This window comes from Rhyacophila brunnea, unplaced genomic scaffold (assembly GCF_057557595.1).
Source record: "Rhyacophila brunnea isolate RB1 unplaced genomic scaffold, BYU_Rbru_1.0 scaffold_1, whole genome shotgun sequence".
NCBI classification, from domain to species: domain Eukaryota; kingdom Metazoa; phylum Arthropoda; class Insecta; order Trichoptera; family Rhyacophilidae; genus Rhyacophila; species Rhyacophila brunnea.
The window spans coordinates 15,618,916-15,638,188 of NW_028232751.1; the positions used below are offsets into that span (position 1 = coordinate 15,618,916).

General features: G+C 34.7%; 1 protein-coding gene and 1 long non-coding RNA gene across 2 annotated transcripts; both read left to right on the top strand.

The window, feature by feature from the left end:
- Nucleotides 1-611: 611 nt before the first annotated feature.
- Nucleotides 612-11,290, top strand: LOC147079510 (uncharacterized). Its single transcript, XR_015069893.1, has 4 exons — nucleotides 612-853; nucleotides 2,830-2,976; nucleotides 7,978-8,115; nucleotides 9,019-11,290. It is a non-coding gene; the product is annotated as an uncharacterized LOC147079510 (long non-coding RNA).
- A 380-nt stretch (nucleotides 11,291-11,670) lies between these two features.
- On the top strand, nucleotides 11,671-18,280 carry LOC147079511 (uncharacterized). Its single transcript, XM_085941583.1, has 2 exons — nucleotides 11,671-17,008; nucleotides 17,898-18,280. The coding sequence occupies exons 1-2, from the start codon at nucleotides 16,934-16,936 to the stop codon at nucleotides 18,243-18,245; spliced, it is 423 nt and encodes a 140-aa protein (XP_085797709.1). The 5' UTR covers nucleotides 11,671-16,933; the 3' UTR covers nucleotides 18,246-18,280.
- Nucleotides 18,281-19,273: the final 993 nt, after the last annotated feature.

A 19,273-nucleotide genomic window follows, 5' to 3' on the forward strand; every position in this document is an offset into this window, starting at 1 on the left:
AAATAATATCTCTCACGATATAATCTCGAAAACAAAAAAAGCACGTGCACAAACGTAAACCAATAATATACAAATTGATGACCTAATAAAAAATTTAAAAAGTTTGTTGGGTGGTTCTACTTAACGTAAATCAAATATTTAATATCTAATAACTCACGCACTATATGAGAAAAAAATAACAAAGTATGCAGAATCGCACACTAGCTATTCGACAAGAGATTTCACTAACAATTTTTTTTTAAACCCACGCAGTCAGGTTTTACATACAAACTTAAAAATTAAATAGCGCACTGAATATAAGTGAAAAAGCAAACAAAATCATAAACTAACGTTCAATACCAACGCATAAGTGTTTACAATAATTAATTTAATAAAAAACCCAAGTTTAGTGACACAAGTATCCAGCATTTAACTGGGACACCCAAATTGAAATTCGAATAATCCCCTTAATGTGCGTGCACAAATTAATGTGCAGTACCTAGCGATGCACAAACGAACGCACCCAAAAAAAGTTGGAGTTTTATTATTGGGTGATCCAGGTAAATGTATCCAGGGTGTTTAGTATTGTATTTAATTTTTATAATATTGCAAAAGTGGCAACACGGTTACCTATTTTTGTCTATAGCGAAATGCTACGCACGTCACGGTTGTTACGTTCTGTGTGTCACGATAAACTTACTCGGAGACCAATAATTGCATGCATAAAATGGATATTAAACGCGAACAAGAAGACTCCGAACCTGTTGCAGAAGGGAAGCATTGGTTTGAGGTACCTGTGAATCATGATTCAAACAGCCAGCTGCTTACCTACATAAAGCAAGAGGTCACCGACGAGGCCGGATACACTTTTGAGGTTAGTTTTTCATCACGGATTGTTGTACGTCGTAGTATTGTTTGTTTTAAGATGTGTGTCATCTGGCGTAATTAACAGTGTATGTATTTTGTTTAATAAAAACGACGTGCAAATTGCGACATAGTCCCGAGCGGCCTACATCACCTGTATAACCCCAGTTAATTTTGCTGCTAACACTGTCTGGCTATAACTATGTGTATTTTTTAACAGTTGATTATACACCTAACATTGTTATTGTTATTGATATCATTGCCCATAAACAAAGCATTTATTCCCATAAAATAAAGTCAGCTGCTGTAAACATGGGACTCCGGATAAACGAACTAAAACAAATTACATGTTCTCGACAGTGCACCAAATGATAATAAATGCAACGAATTTGAAACTTGATTCATTTTTTTTTCTAAGGCCCGTTTTCACAAACACTAATAACACAAGCGACGAAATGAATTGTCGGATCATTTCTTTTTAAATTAATATTGAGTATTCTTATTCTAGAGCAGTGTCTGCCAAACTGTGTGCCGCGAAGGAAGAAGCCTCAAAACTGTTCATTTAAAATAATGCCTATTCAGTTTTTTCTATTCAGTCAGTCCATTTTTGTGAGATAAATTTTGATTCGTTTTAACACAAACTGTTAGTGTTTAGTTTAGTATATCACGGTCCATTATGCTAATATAATACATAAATATTAGGTATATCATCTTCTGCAATAATAAAGTTCACCCAGTTTTTGAATAAAAAAAACCTTTTTTAAATGGTTAAGATGGACAAATTCTTATTGAAACCTAAAAAAATGAGAATAAGAGAATAAAGAATTCCATGTCATCAAAACGAATGGTTTTATATTATCTGAAAAAAAAACATCTCGGTTCCTTTTTGTATGATTTGCTTATCAACACTCCAACACTCAACTCTCAAAGCTTGATCGCTTCCCAGGTGTATGTAGAAGCTTCCTCAAACAAATTTAAAATTTAGGCAGAAGTGCGGATGATAATAGAACTCATTTGTGCATCATTTTCCAAGTATTTTACATCGCTTGATTATCGAATGTACCAGTTGGTCATCAATCCATACGCAAGGTTTGATGGTACACACCTGACACTAGCAGAGTAGGAAATTTTAATAGATCTAAAAAACGACCTTCTGCACTAAGCCATTTTCTGAGCTAGAGTTATCAGCATTTTGGATACGGTTTTGGAGCCAATAACATCGTTTATCTACAACATCAATTAAATCTCTGTTGCCGTTTTGATCGCCGTATGTTTCTTTGCGAATTTGGTTTTTCAGCGCTCATGGACTAGAAATCAAAGAAACGAGAGTGGGAACAGATTGTAGATAAGGAGTAACGTATTTGTTTATCTAATTTACAGCAGCGTTTTGACAGATTTTTTTCTAAAAATGAATTGCATCCTTCTCAATAATAAAATTATTACCACTTATGTACATATATTATGTTGATAAAAAATATTAAATTAAAAAAAATTGTTACCTATACAAGATATCCTTTATTCATATGAATAAGATATATTTCCTTGCCGCCAAACAAATCCCATTCACCAGTGTGCCGTGTGAAGTAAAAAAGTTTGGGAGACACTGTTTAGAGGGTAATAGCAACTGAATTGGCTGACATAATTGAGTATCGACAAGTTTCCTCCAATTATATTCATAATAATATTTTGTTTTATTTCAAATTAATTTATACTAGTTATGAATAATTGACATTGACAATTCAAATATTATCGTAGATTTGTATATATTTGCAATATGCTTGTTATCAATATATTTTAAAATACTCATTCTTATTAGATTACGACAGATATTCGTTCTTTTTGAAGTTTAGCGTTGGATAACGACAGACATGTCCACTTTGCAGAGTGTAAGAGCTGAGACCCTCAAGTGTGTGGTCGAGCTTCACACGTATTGTCGGTTTTCTTAAAAATATTCTTGATTTTATAACATAATATTTTGTTTTTCAGAATATTGTTACAGACCCGACAATAATAACATTGAAGTCAGACACTCAGCTAATTGACATCAAGACTGAGTTTATTGAAGACATAAAATACCCATTCCATTATGAACATCCGCAACAAGGTTGTTCTCATTCAGAGCGAGTGAATCGGGTGGGTACTTTGTATTTTAAATACCTACTGACAAAAATACTGACCATGTCAGAGATGGAATGAACTGACAACACTCGAATACATGACTAATCAGCAGTGGCGAAGGGTGACTTTTGGAAAGAGGTAGGCTGTGGAGATATGATAAAAAGAGCACACTTGTCAGGTATACTTACGAGAATAGTACGATATTTACTACTAATGAATAGGCACACACTAATAAATGATAACGACACACTAATTCAATGAAACTTCAAAAACTCATTGACGACATAAAAATGAGCGATGTGTTTAAATTACGTATTTTTCAAAACATGTATACCCATCAAAAATCATTAGATAAAATTTATTTTTATTTTTAAAAACAATCTATACTTACTTATTTATTAATATTCGATTAAACGCCGTTGAAATTATTTTTTAAATTATCTAATTATTAATGATTTTGGACAAAGTGCGCAGTCGTGACAACAATATTATGCGCGAATGTTTTAGGCTCTGCGAAAGGAGCTTGCCTCATTTCGTACAAATCAGCAGACTTGCTGAGGTTACGAGACGTAAAGTCCATACAAAAAAAAATCAGAATTATTCCAAACATAATCGGAAATTTATTTACGTCGAGAAGTCGCGGCATTTATTATTTAATTTACGGCGCGGCGCGCTGTGGTTTTTTTAATACCTTTGCAGTTGTTTTGTAAACTGTGTAATACTGTAATACATTCCTACATATGCGATCTCGTTGGCAAAATAAATTATTTTTATATAACATAAAATAATGAAGTGATTAAGTATATAAATATGTCAATATGCAATTAAAAATATTTTTCTTAAGAAGGTAGGCTTTAAATAATCGCCTAGTATGGAGTCTTCGCCACTGCTAATCAGTAATGCCAGTGACGACAAAATCTTCGAATACTAATTTCTTTCTTTCGACCATGTCCGATCATAATAGGATCATATTGTGCCTCCACAAAGTAGAAGTTTATATTAATAGATTTTTTTACGAGAAATGGATGTTATCCACTTAATCAACCTGTCTCTGACTATAAACAGAAATTTAAAAAATGTGTATTTGCCAGACCCAGGAGTCATACCTGGGTTCCACGATATTATTGGCCGACACTTTACCGCTCGGCCTTCGTGGGCCAATACTAATACCTTATACAATTAAGTGTTGATGATTTCGATATATTTGGTTTTTAGTCACGGTTTTACTATTTCCTGAAATTTTATTAATTTAAAAAATATACTTAATAGTTTTTATAGTTTTTTTGTCTGTCCTACAACAATTTAAAAAACTACTAGATCATTATTTACTTCGTATACTTCTCGTATAGCGCACTGCGTAAAGTAATCGGATAGCAATGAAGGAGTGTTAAAATAAGGTGGGGGAAGACAATGTTCTTTTAACAATGCATCACCACTCTTGTTAAAGTGATCAGATAACAAAATATAACTGCTCAAGTCCAACCGTTTTATATCCCATTGATTTACTATCTGTCTTGATTCTACAACGTGAATAAATGAAAGCCGATGTTTTATTAATAAAAACAAAATAAACTGCTTGATCACCGTTGAATGTCTCAGTACCTACGGACATTTTGTGTGCTATGGTTTTTAACTCCCATCGTTTTGGCCATTCTGAATCCCATGTAGGGGAGCGTGGGGTAATGGGAGCTTGCGGGTAATGGGAGCGACTGCAAAACAGGTACCATCTAACACTAAAATGACTCGGAAATAACCAAAATATCTTCTTCAATCGTCGGCTAAGCCCGTCGATCACTGTCGGCTGCTTAGTGGCACGTGCACCCGCGTGGCGAGTGGAAGTGTATTTTGGGCTAGGTGCTTATATCAATTTACAATACATAAACATCAACGTAAGTACTTAAAATTTTACTTTTTTTTTTTTTTTTTTGTGATTTTACCGAGGCTTTGACTGCGACTCGCTGTCATATCGCCTCTTCTCTTCTAGAAGGGGATCCTTCGATCAGGTCCTCACTCCTATTCTGTTAAATGGCTTTATAATTATTTTGTCTAGCTCTTCCATCTTTCTTTCTTTCTTCTTTAGACGCCAGTGTTTTATGCACCAGAATCGCTCTCCTCCGTATCCATCCCTTCTGTATTTTCGATACATCGTGTAATCATTGAATTTCAGATAGTCTAATTCAGACCTCAGCCAAGTCTCTGAGATTAATGCTATTGAAATTTTTTGTCTTATTAAGTAGAGTTCTATATCATCCTTTTTTTGCTTCATACTTCTGGCATTCCATTGTAAAATCCTAATTTCCCTAGAATTTCCTTTAAGTGTCCTTCTTTGAATTGTTTGCATACCCAGTCCACTGCTTTAATTATTAGTTGTTTAATGATCTGCTGCCAGTCTCCCCCTTTCAGCAAGACTTTCATAATTTCTCCCATCGCGTTAACCTCTGTCTTCTTTTCTGTTTTCTTATTTTTTGTAGGCTTTACGCTACTACCTGTAGATATTATTGTTGAGCCTGAAGCTTCTACCACCGCTTCTTCTTTCTTTTTGTTTTCCTTAGTTTTTTGAATTGTTTCGCTTTCATCTCTTTCTACGATTTTTTTTTGTTTTAATATGTCAGCATAGCTATTATTTAACATATTTTTTTTTGCTTCCTTGAAAGGTATGTTCATTTTTTTCATTGCTTCTTTGCAATTCTTTTCCTCTTGCCACTTTGGGCATTTTTGGCTGTTTGCCGCGTGGTTACCTTTGCAATTGATGCACGTAATTTCCTCATTTTTTTCGCAGGTTTTGTGGTTTTCACCACACTTAGGGCACGTTTCTACTGTACGTCCGCAATTGTTCGCGATATGCCCATATCGCCAGCATGTGTAGCATTGCATAACCCTGAATACATACGGTTCTACAGCAAAAGAGACTCCATATATGTAAATTGTTCTCGGCAATATTTTCTCCCCAAATTTAATACTGACTGACGAGGTCTTTGTCAGCTCTCCTGTATCACCTTTTCTTGTCAACCTCTTAAGGTTGATTACTTTTGCATCACTTTTGATTTCCATTTGCAGTTCTTGGAGGTCCATATCAATATCGACTTTTCTTATTACTCCATAAGAGCAGGAGTCATTCTCTTTGGTCACAAAACCGAGATCTTTGAGTTCTCCAGCTTGTTTCACTTTATCTGCTTCTTTTTCGTCTTCTACTTGGATGTACGTCTTTAAATTTTTATTGTAAATTTTCTGTACTTTTACTCCTGCCTTATGCAGCATCTGCGCTATTTTCAATTTTAATGGAATTTTACTTCCCGTCGCTATCATGACGATGTTTTGGTTTCCCTTTGGAGTGACCCCAGAGTCTCTTCTGGGTTTTTTTCCAGAGGTCACCGTCTGCCATTCTTCTTCTTTTTCTCCAACCACTTCCTCTTCATCATCGTTTCTTTTCTTCTTCGTTTTTTTGGTTTCATTCACTTCCATCGTGGTGTTTTCCATTTTATTGCTTTTGCCGTTCACGCGGTCTTGGAATTCGCGCAACAGTGTGAACAAAAAACAGTGTGGACAACCCCTCGCTTCACAGCGTTTGACGCACTCCCCGCACAAAGTGCACTATCCGTGCAACAATAAATATTTTTCACTTTTTCTCAAGCACTGGCACCGATTGTCAAAATCACATGGGACCACACATGTTGAGTTTATTGTCAAATTCATTTACAAACAATATTATTTTTGTTGTATCCCGTATTTATAACCGTTCGCGAGTAACCATGCGAATAGCGTCCCGAATACGCAAGCGAAGTTGTACAACCTCACTCCACCGCTGTTGGCTTCCGACTGAAAATTTTACTTATTTTATCATATTTTGTGTCCATTGTATAGCCAGATACATGTATTTTTGTTTAGTAGTTTCACAATCAAGGTTTAAAATGGTTTGGTTGCGTTATTTATCAACCTTCAAAGTGGTTGACATTCGGGTAATTGGAGCCTAGGTGGCTCCCATTACCCCTATATAAATTTCACACCAATTTTACTAGTAGAAAAGATTTTAATTGTTCCAGATGCCCAGAAATAGAAAGCTGACGATTTTTAAGGCTGGTTGGACGGTGACTTCGTTGGAAAATGCCCTCCGAAACCAGAAAGATTATATTTGTGTTTTTTGCTTAGTTTCATAACATGACGTGTTGATTCTTTTGATATTTTTAGTACTAGAGCATATTTTTGTTGAATTACATTAGTAAATATTTAACATTTTATTGTACCTTCTTCTTCTTCTTCTTTCACCCTGTCACGTCCCAACATTGGGGCATAGGGCAAGCACAAGTTGGCGCCACTTCCCTCGGTCCATCGCCAACTCCTGTGCCTCCCGCCATGTCAGACCTGCAGCACGTAGGTCGCTTTTGTAGCATCGCTGCAGGGTGAGGGAGGGCCGGCCACGGCGACGGAACCCTTGAGGCTGTGCCACAAGGGTACGAAGTGCCGCACTCTTTGGCGGCATCCGGAATACATGTCTGTTATAATGTGTATAAGTGTTTGTAAGCATATTAAAATATGAAGCTCCCATTACATATTTGGTAAATTTTTGGCTCTCATTACCCTACATGTGGGGTAATTGGAGCCAAATGTGTTTTTTGGGAAAACGTTTTTTTGTACCTTAGTTATAGAATTGTTGAGTGGAAATTGCAGTAATATTATTACTATGTAACCAAAGGAATCATTTCAAGTCTTAATAATAAACGATTAGAACATTTTGTTACTTTTTTTCAACAATTTCCTTAGTAGGCTCCAATTCCCCCTTGCTCCCCTATACTGGATGTACCTACCCCTCAGTTGTCACCCTTTTCTTACAACTTGCAGTACCTACTTACACCTTGCACATGCTTTACGCGGTGGGTGCAGCCGAAATAAAGGGCTGCACATGATGTTCGTTCTAGAACAATCTCCCAGATTTGCCGATACCGATAGTAGGCCGCACCCTTATCAAATAGGCGATTTGTTTTATTTTAAAATGTAGTTATAAATTTATCTTTTTTTCAGAAGGCCACTAAACAATCTGATATTAATTTTCCGGGTGTCGATTTCAAAGAGAAGTATGTTGAAGACACAATAAGCCAAAGCATTCATGAGGATTCACAGTCCGGTTGCTCTCATTCGGAATGCAATCTAGCAATTCAGGTATATCATCAGCTAATCTAAGCTAAGTACACCGGATCTTAAAATACTTCAAACGTCTTTATTTCCATGCAACATTCGGCATTTCCCCGCAAGCATCTGGTAATATGGAATTTGGTAACTATAGGCATAGGAACAGCCTGTATATAAGTAACACTTCTCGTTTGCTAAGTCATATTTAAACCGACTGTAGGGGGTGCTTCAACAAATAGCAATTGTTTTTTTTTAAATTTTTAAATCTATACATAAGTCATTGTTATTCCCAAAAGCCTTCCACTATAAAATCGTATTCATATTTCCAGGAAGTTGATTTTAACGACGAATATATTCATGACATAAAATCCCGATGCATACATTAAAATCCTCAACCCGGTTGCTCTTGTTCATATTGCCTACCTTTAAAACAAATAATTACACAATATTCCAATAAATTTTAAACAATCAGTTAGTATGACTGTCACTCAAGAAGAAGTACAAGTATGCTGTTAAAGTTATGTAAGTCGTCAGCGAATATACATAGGATTGCAATTCTTCGATAAACATATATGGGAGACGTGTTTTATTATTAATCACCATAAATAAAGTCAAGCGAATACAATATGTAGTCAGATTCCGTATAAGTGCTATCTTTAGATCTTACGCATACCTTAGAAAGCTGAAGCCAAAAATATGTAGTGTCGGGAATATAAGCAATCGTCTGAAATAATATATTTAGGATCCACGCGTATTTACTTGAAATAAACATATTGATATCTTATCAACACACCATTTCTTTCTGAAAATTCTTTCCTCCCTGTATGAAAGATCCTACATATCCTGAAGATGTTTTATTTTTTAAATATTATTATCTGAAATAACTATGTTGTTTGTCTTCTTATTAATGCAATATACTCCACGTTGTTTTAGTTGATACCTGCAACCACTGCCATGACGTATTCCGCTAGTGTCGGATTACCAGAGAGGATGTTAGAAGTACAGGAGCCATACGATGAAATACAGATTGACAATCAACACATTAAGAAAGAATTGGGCGTATATGAACCAATTACTAATATAGTTAGTCGCACTGCTGTACGTCAGCAAATACAATCTAACGTCAAAGATCCCGCATCGTTAGTAGCCGTTATAAAGTTAGACAAAAAATCATTTAATAACAAAAATTTTGTTTGCAGTTTTTGTTTTGATTTTTTCTCATCGCTGTCTCTATTGAAGCTTCATAAAGCGTGTCATAAAAAATCAATAACGGATAAAACAGAAGATTACAAGAGCATTCGATCTAATCTTAGCAATCAAAATCTTAACCTAATTAATCATTCTGAGGAAAAGCCAATTAAATGTGTACAGTGTAATTACTCTTGTAAAACATCTAGTCAGATGAAATTACACAAAATGAACCATTCTGGTGAAAAGCCATTTAGCTGTGACCAATGTAATTACTCTTGTATTACATCCAGTTCTATGAAAAGCCACAAAATGACTCATTCCGGTGAAAAGCCATTCATATGTGACCAATGTAATTACTCTTGTATACTATCTAGTAATATGAAATTACACAAAATGACTCATTCTGGTGAAAGGCCATTTAAATGCGACCAATGTAATTACTCATGTATTACATCCGTCAAGATGAAAAGGCACAAAATGATCCATTCTGGTGAAAAGCCATTTAAATGTGTCCATTGTAATTACTCATCTATTACATCCAGAAGTATGAAAATACACAAAATGACTCATTCTGGTGAAAAGCCATTTAAATGTGCCAAATGTGACTACTCATCTAAAACATATAGTCATATGAAAGTACACAAATCGACTCATTCTGGTGAAAAACCATTTAAATGTGATCAATGTGATTACTCTTGTATTCAACCTGGTGCAATAAAAATACACAAAATGATTCATTCTGGTGAAAAGCTATTTCAATGTGAAAAATGTAATTACTCATGTATAAGATCTGGTGATATGAAAAGACACAAAATGACTCATTCTGATGAAAAGCAATATAAATGTGAACAATGTAATTATTCGTGTATAAGATCTGGTGATATGAAGAGGCACAAAATGACTCATTCTAGTAAAAGCTATTTAAATATCACTAATGTGAATACTCTCGTATAAAATCTAGTAAAATGAAAGTACACAAAATTACTCATTATGGTGAAAAGCCATTTACATGTGCCAAATGTGACTACTCATCTAAAACATCTAGTCATATGAAAGTACGCAAATTAACTCATTTTGGTAAAAAAAAAACATTAATATGTGACCAATGTAATTACTTCTCTATTACATCCAGAAGTAAGAAATTACACCAAATGACTAATTCTGGCGAAAAACCATTAAATGTGACCAGTGTAATTACTCTTGTATACAAGCTTCTCATATAAAAATACACAAAATGACTCATTCTGGTGAAAAGCCAATTAAATGTGACTAATCATCTTAAACATCTGTCAATTGAAAGAACTCGCATTAACTAATTCTAGTGAAAAGCCATTTAAATGAGATCAATGTAATTACTCATGTATATTATCTCGTAATATGAAATTACACAAAATGCGTCATTCTGGTGAAATGCCATTCAAATGTGATTATTGAGGTTACTCATTTAAAACATATTATACTTATTATAGCATGAAATTGCATTAAAAGACACGTCATTCAGTTGTAAACCTCTTAAGCAGTCAATGATATTTTTTTAGTGTGTTTTAGTTTCGTTCGTTTAGTTCATTTAGTTTTTTCACATCGTTTTCGAAACTAATTAATATCATTTTATTATGCCTTTTACATTTTCGAATTCTCTGCCCCGTGTAAACTAAAAAAAATTGGTACCACTGCTCTAATGTATTTATTATTCATCAATGTGTATATTATATAATACAATATATGTTGTGTGCATTATTTATACTTACACAATGTTACCTTTCCTTATGAGTATAATCTAGCTAATTATAATAACAATCATCATGACGTGTAGTCACATAGAGACTTGATCAATGCTACGAAATTATCATAATTTACTTTCATAATCAGTAATCGATTCGCGCAATTTATAGCAGTTTGTGGCAAAATTGTGTTCAGCGATTATGCTCATTATTGGCCCACCTTGTTAATAAAAAATGACCTCATATAAAGTAAGACAATCCAAAAAAAACACTAGGCTATAACACCCACAAAATGCACCGTTTTGTACGGTTTACACGTTGGTGGCATCATCGTAACCTTATTTTTTTTTTAATCTATCCGGGTGTCAATTGATGTCTTCAGGATGCTGCGGAGCTCGCCCACGATGGCGTTAGTGTAAAAAATATTTCCACGTGTCCAATAAAAGTGTAAACGTTAATGATAAGTGTTTAATAAACAAATTTTTTGATCAGACCCCTATTATAGTCTGTCAAAAAAATTAGTGATAATCTAGAGTTAAGTGTAACCGTTCATTAAGCAATATCAATCTTCATTCGGCGTACTGAAGTTACTACTGTCTAATTGTACAATACATTAGTATTGCTTACTGATATGTGTTTAGATAATAGATGTAAACCTAGTAATAAGTTGAAAATGAGGAAATACGAAATGAATGATAATATTTTCTTCAAACCCAGAGCATCTCTACGGCATACGCTGCCGCGAGAACGAGTTGATAAAATGTGAATAATTTTAAAACCAAGGCTGTCAATATTAACTCCAATAAAAGTCTCTTCAAACAAACCGGAAAAGAAATATTAATTATAATAAATTCAAGCAATCTCTCAGGATGTCAAAATTATTAGTAATTCTAATTTTTAATTCTAAAAAAATCATTAGTTATTCTATTATCTAATATGAAAAATCCCTCCAGGAAGAAGAAGCCGTCGCTAATAAAATTAAATTGTATAAATGTAGTTAATGTTAAAAAAAATGGTAGATTTTATCCCTAAAGTTATTAATAATATTAATACCAGAAGCATCCATATAAATAAAAGCTGGTACGCAATTATAATATAAAATGTTAATTATAACTGCCGCGCAAAATAATAATTACTTATTACATTTCGCTTGAAGTCTTTCGCGAGTCACGTTTATAAAAAATATATATATATCAAGGCCGAACACGTGTTCGTCTAGAATCTTCTGGAATGGGTGCATGCGCCGCCGTTAAAGCCATCTTTGTGTTACGCGCCAGTGCGCACCAATATGTCAACATTGAAAACAGCTGACAGTCGTCAAAAAAATAGATCGCGAACCAATATAATTAATAAATTTGGTAGACCCGATTTGGCTGAAATTAATATTCAAGTAGTACTAAACTATGTTAAGGAGGGACATGCTCAGCGTAGGTCAAAATGGAGCGTTTATTCTATTTTCAAAGCATGATCCTGGACATTCCTTAAACGTTGTAGATAATCTATTTATATAATTTTGAAGCCTTATTATCCATTATATTTATTTTAATCATTTGATGACTGCATAATGTATTTTTATTACATAAAATAGTATTCTTTTAAACCTCTCGCTGAAATGTTTTAGAATATAGTCATATTTCAGTACATAAATGTGCAGTGGTGTTAAGATTTTTTACATTTATTAATTTTTCAACTTATTTATAAAAGTATCAGTATAATTTATGTCGACATTATTATAGTGAATTATTTACGATAAAAAATTATATTGATAAATCTCTGTGATCCCAAATTTGACAAGAATTAGGCATTTTATTATTCAAAAAATGGGCCGTGTACCGTACAAAACATGTACCGTTTAAAAAAAAAAGAGTTTTTTTTCGGTTAGGTACATGTTTAAGCACGCGCGTTAACATGTTCTTACTCCCTACTTACAATACAATACAATCCAATCATTTTGTGAAATTTTGGGTTGCAATCAAAACCCACTATTTATTGTTTAGAAAATGATTTTGAAGGAAGAGGCTCTATAGCAGATGCAGATAAGTACATGCCTGGGCCACAACGTACGAGAAAATAAGCTGAAAACATTGTTGCTGTTCTAGAAAGTGTTCAAAACAATCAATCACCATCTATTCGATACCGTTATCAAGAAATTGGACTTACGACAACAACTTTGTGGAAAATTATGCATAAAGATTTGCATTTGTATCCATTTAAAATTCAGTCGACACAAAAGCTTCTTACACAAGACCATTTACGATGCTGTACATACGGCAATAAGATGTTACAGTTTGCTCATGATGACCCTAATTTTCATGAAAAAAACATAATTAGTGATGAGGTCGATTGCCATTTCAACGGATACGTTAATAAACAAAATAGTTAGTTTTCGGCATTACAAAATGCTCAAATTATTCATCAGTTACTTTTGCATCCATCAAACGTGACTGTATGGTGCGCTATGTGGTCTGGAGGAATCATTGACTCTTTTTTGAAGATGAACGTGGCGTTACGGTAACTGTTAATGAAGAACGTTATCGTAACATGATTAATAACTTATTAACACCAGAATTGGATGCTTTGGGCATGGTTGACATGTGGTTCCAACAAGATGGTGCAGCTTCACATACCTACAGCCAACGTTACAATGCCATTACTGTAAGATCTGTTTCCACAAAAAATTATCTCAAGCAATGGTGCTGTCAATTGACCTCCACTGTCGCCGGATTTAACAAACAGCCCCAGACTTCTTTTTGTGAGGATATCTAAAGAACAAGATATATACCAACAAAACAGAAACATTTTAGCAACTAAAACAGAACATTCATGAGGAAATTAACGAAATACCAGTTGAAATGTGATGAAAAATGTTGTAAAAAGTGCCCGCAATAATTGTGAGGCTAACAGAGGTGGACGATTAGCTGACATTGTCTTCCATAGGTAATTCCCAACATTCAATAAAACATTTTGTTTTCATTTTCCATAAAGTTATACAAAAATAAAGTAGTAAATCTTCCCGGCGAACACGCTTGATATATTAGTATTTTATAATTGTGATCATTATCGTCACAATTACAAAATAAAAGCAGTTTCTAAATGGGATTAGAATAGATTAAAGTATAGTTAAATAGCAAAGAGAGCATAAGACACAAGAGAAACGAAAGGAAGTGCCATGAGTTACCTGATCTTCTTCCAGCCGAACAATAATTACTTCCGCAACCTCGCAACTGACAACTGTAAAATTTAATTAGAAAACAAGAAGGGATTACACGGCTGAAGGCGCATGCAATCTATGATTAAAGATGTACTTAATAAAGTCCTGGGCGCCACACGATTTTGAGAACGTGAAAGATTGTAATTATTTAACAGTGTGGAATAAAGTGGGATCAATAAATAAAAGAGCAATTTATATACTTGACAGAAGCTATATTATCGACAAAGCAAAAGATTAGAAATACATTAAAAGGTTATTAAGCGGCTCGATATTGAAATTTGGAAATACTATAATAAATACAAGCAGCTAAGTTTGAAAAGAAACATTGGAAGAGTAGTGAATCAAATAATAGTTTTAAAATACCAAATTGGAACGATCAGAGGCTTCAAGCACTGCGGCTGCAATCGTGCTCCGTTAAGTGACGTCCATTATAAATGTTGGGTAAAACTCGAGCGGAGCACGACTATACTAGACGACAGTCAGAATCAAAAAGCCTCGTAATCACGCAGGATTATCTTTTTATAACATCCTTAATCTGCGGAACCTGTCAGATCCAACTTCAGTGTTTTGACGTTTATCCTGCCTCGTCGCTATGTTTTTTACAGGCGGCCGGGCGAAATGGTGTTGCCATCGTATCGACAGATATTACTATGTATACTCGTTGGTTATGTTATTTGAACATAACACTGTATATTAAATTTCATTTTTTTTATTACCAAAACCTACCTCAGATTCTAACAAATAAAAATAACATACTAAACCAAATAAACGAGGTATTTGATTTGATAACTTTGAACCACTTTACATACCTGAGTGGTGTATCTATTATGCCGGCGCTCCATTGGCACGCAAGTCAGACGATTTACAGTCTTCGGACTTTTTTTTCGCGTGGAGCACCCCAGGTCTGCGGACTTTTTAATCCGCAGACCAGGCTCGTTGGATTTCAAACATGTTTGATATTTTACTCGCCGAGCCGCTGAAATTCGTACGTTCACCACGCTTTACCGTCACATTATTTATATCTATGCCGACGGACGACAGCGCCATCATTATTTTACTGTCATTCAAAGTGTTCGGACATCTCACATCGATAACAACAATGGTAGATCTACGAGTGCATTCGAAAAGTTTCTTGGAAGATTTTATTAGTTGTTTTAAAGACAACCCATCGTTGTGGAAGACGACCAGCCCACTATACAAGAATCGTAATGCCAAGTCCTTGGCGTATGCGGAACTTTTGGAGATTTTAATCAAGGTGGAGCCGCAGGCAAGGGTCGACGATGTTAAAAAGAAAATACAGACATTGAGGTCGGGTTACAGAAAGGAGAGAAATAAAGTAAGGACATCATATCGAAGCGGAGCCGGCACAGACGCAGTTTATCTACCCAAACTGTGGTACTATAAAAATTTGGAGTTCTTGAACGACCAAATGGAAGGTACGTAGGAATGCTTTAAAGCTATTTATTATACACGTGCAGATTATGAAATTGTCGTACCTAGCTCTGAAAGTGACATCGCATTAGATTAGCTACTATTAAGCAATTAAAACATACAGCTATGAATCATTTCTAGTCACAATAAAATTTCTTATTCTTTGCCGAGGTAGGTAATAAATAATAATAATATATAGGTACGAGGGAATGCTTTAAAGCTATTTATTATACACGTGCAGACTATGACATTGTCGTATCTCTGAAAGTGACATCGCATTAGATTAGCTACTATTAAGCAATTAAAACATACAGCTATGAATCATTTCTAGTCACAATAAAATTTCTTATTCTTTGCCGAGGTAGGTAATAAATAATAATAATATATAGGTACGAGGGAATGCTTTAAAGCTATTTATTATACACGTGCAGATTATGAAATTGTCGTACCTAGCTCTGAAAGTGACATCGCATTAGATTAGCTACTATTAAGCAATTAAAACATACAGCTATGAATCATTTCTAGTCACAATAAAATTTCTTATTCTTTGCCGAGGTAGGTAATAAATAATAATAATATATAGGTACGAGGGAATGCTTTAAAGCTATTTATTATACACGTGCAGACTATGACATTGTCGTATCTCTGAAAGTGACATCGCATTAGATTAGCTACTATTAAGCAATTAAAACATACAGCTATGAATCATTTCTAGTCACAATAAAATTATTTATTCTTTGCTGAGGTAGGTAAGAAATAATAATATATAGGTACGATCATGGCGGTGGAAGCGCGGCTTATTGAGTCGTGGTCGGGTCCCAGGTTCAAATCCTGGGTCTGACAAGTACACATTGAATTTCAATTTGTGTATGAGTCAGAGTATGGACCTAATATGTTGAGCAAGTGGCTGACATCCATTTCTCGTAAAAACAAAATCTGTCAATACAAACCTCCACTCCGTGGAGGTCCATATTATGATCGGACATGGTCGAAAGAAGAAGAAAAGAAATGATCATAAAATCAAAAATCGCTCGAGTTAGGTTCCTTCAGAGACAATCAATAAATCGTCAATCATCAATCAAAATTAATGGTACAGTTTGGTTATGAGGAATACAGCGGAAAACACATTTTGAAAATACCCGATATACTGGATTACACCAATTATACCAATATCAATATTAACCGTATGAAGGAATGGGTACTTAGGGGAGAGATAATAAAAAACAAGTTTGAGTATTATGTTGTATTTTAACAATTTACATTTTGTTTTACAGAATCGAGCTCAATATCCAGCATGGTGGACGATTTGGAAAACATGTCTCCTGATGAGAGTTACTCCAACTCGTTAAACAACGAAGATTGTATTGAGGTAAAACATTTTAACTAAATTGTTACATTGGTTTAATTTATCTATTGCTTATCATACTTTCTTGCCATGTGACAGCCCCGGTAGTATTAAAATATTTTTCGAAATCTCCTCGCGCTTTCTTAGCATTGGCAGTCGAGTTCCGATTAGTCGTTGCTTCCAAAGGCGCTAAGGTGTCCTGTGACCTCAGTCCGAGCTCTATTAAACCTGTCTCAGGATTTTCCCTATCAAGGTCATGAGAAGGAGTATAAGTATGTGTTGATTTGCGACGAATAAAAGTTGTGCAGCACACAGCAAGCTATTGCTAAGCTGTTGTATTGATATTTTCAATTTTCATGTTTATTGGAGCTTGAAAAATGCGGAATCTAGCAGCTAAAATGCCAAAAACATTTTCTATAATTCGCCTGGCTCTGCATGTCCGATAATTATATATTCTTTTACTGTGATTTAATTGCCTTTGTGAATACGGCTTTATGAAATCGTTACGTAATGCAAAGGCTTCATCGCCAATATAAACAAATGGCAGTGCATCAGAATTAGAGTAGGTTTTTTTGGTGCAGGTATTTTTAATCTGCCTTCGTCTAAACGTTTGAAAAAATCAGATTTTCTCAGTACGCCTCCATCAGAAATACGTCCATTTGTTCCAACATCAACATTAATAAATTCATAATTAGCATTTGCAATCGCCATCAAAACAATGCTGTGGAAATGTTTGTAATTATAAAAGTGGGAGCCGGCGCCTGCAGGTGGCACGATTGCAATGTGTTTCCCATCAACTGCGCCCAGGCAATTTGGAAATTGCCATTTACTATTAAATTCTTCTGCAATCGTCTCCATTTCTTCGTGCGTATCAGGGAACTGCAACAAAAAATAATCAACATTTTATTTACAGATAGAATATTCGCCTTCAACATCCACGTTGTCGACTACTCCAAGGTCGAATCTCAATAGAGCACCAGAACCCCCATCGTTCAAACGAAAAAAATCGAATGATAGCGCCAACAAAGTGTTAGAATTAATCACCGACAAACTAAGCAAGACTGAAGATGAATTTGATGTTTTTGGCAAAATGATGGCCATGAAACTACGATCGATGTCACAGGGACAAAGATTGCTGGCCGAGAAGCTGATGCATGAAGTTGCCTTTATGGGACAAAGTGACAAAATAATGCCAGCAACTACTGTTCATACTCAACCAGTTTATCGTATATTAAGCAAAAATGTACAAAAGCCGGTATAATAAATTAATGTTTTTTGTATGAATAAATATCTTGTAAAAATATTTGTTTTTTTGTTTGTTTTTATGCCTATAAACCTTAGCTTAAGCGATACAACAAATGGTAAGTATTTGAGCTATGTTAGCAAACCTATATTATTATGTGGCCTCATTTAGAAATCAAATTCCATGCTTGCTTTTCGAAGAATATGACTAGTATTACAATACATTCAACAGGAATAATTAAGCAGCTTGCTTACAGCCTATATGGAGAGTCCTGGCTAGGTACAGCATTCTAATGGTCTATTGAATATTTAGCATGTCAACGATGGCCTTATTTGTGACTATATATATACCTATCTCAAATGCATCTTGTCTGCCATTCTTATGATGTTGCCGTCTATGATTTATATAGGTAAAACAATCCACTAAACGTTCACTTTATAAGACCAACCAATGTCTACTTGTTAATGATATATTTGTAAATTTGCCCAACTTTATTAGATGACGTATAATATAATACACACCTTGAAATATTCTCCTTTCAAAACGTCAATGATGACTTGGCAAGTTTCGGGAATTATCTTGCCCAGAGTTTGTCTTCCAATCGCAGTTCTATAATGCAAGTCAGTGAATGTTCCGCCGGCAGCCAAAAATCGCAGGGTTGCACATAATCTATCATGAGGAGAAATAGCTTCCCTCATCATAGTATTTTTTTTTTTAATAAATGGGGAGACCAAATTATACAGTTCTGTGTATACATCCTCCGACATTCGCAAATAATTGCGGAAATCGCTCGGTTGCAAACGCAATTCTCGTATTAAATTTGTGTGGGATAATGTCGTTCGTTTCCTTATCCAATGTTTCACCCAGTATTTGTGTACCCTTTGCTTCGTTATTACATTATCTGCCACCCAATAACCCAAAAAACATAAAACGTCGGTATCATTTAACGCCATCACGATTTAACTGTCAGATATACGTATATTATCTATGCTGTCAAAGTCGACTGTTTTACTCGTCAAATTAATTATATACTCGTTTCGTTGAAC

Excerpts from the sequence above, each read along its gene's own strand:
- LOC147079511 (XM_085941583.1), top strand. The coding sequence starts at position 16,934 with ATGGTGGACGATTTGGAAAACATGTCTCCTGATGAGAGTTACTCCAAC. Across the intron at positions 17,009-17,897 it reads ACAACGAAGATTGTATTGAG|ATAGAATATTCGCCTTCAAC; the intron begins GTAAAACATTTT and ends TTTTATTTACAG.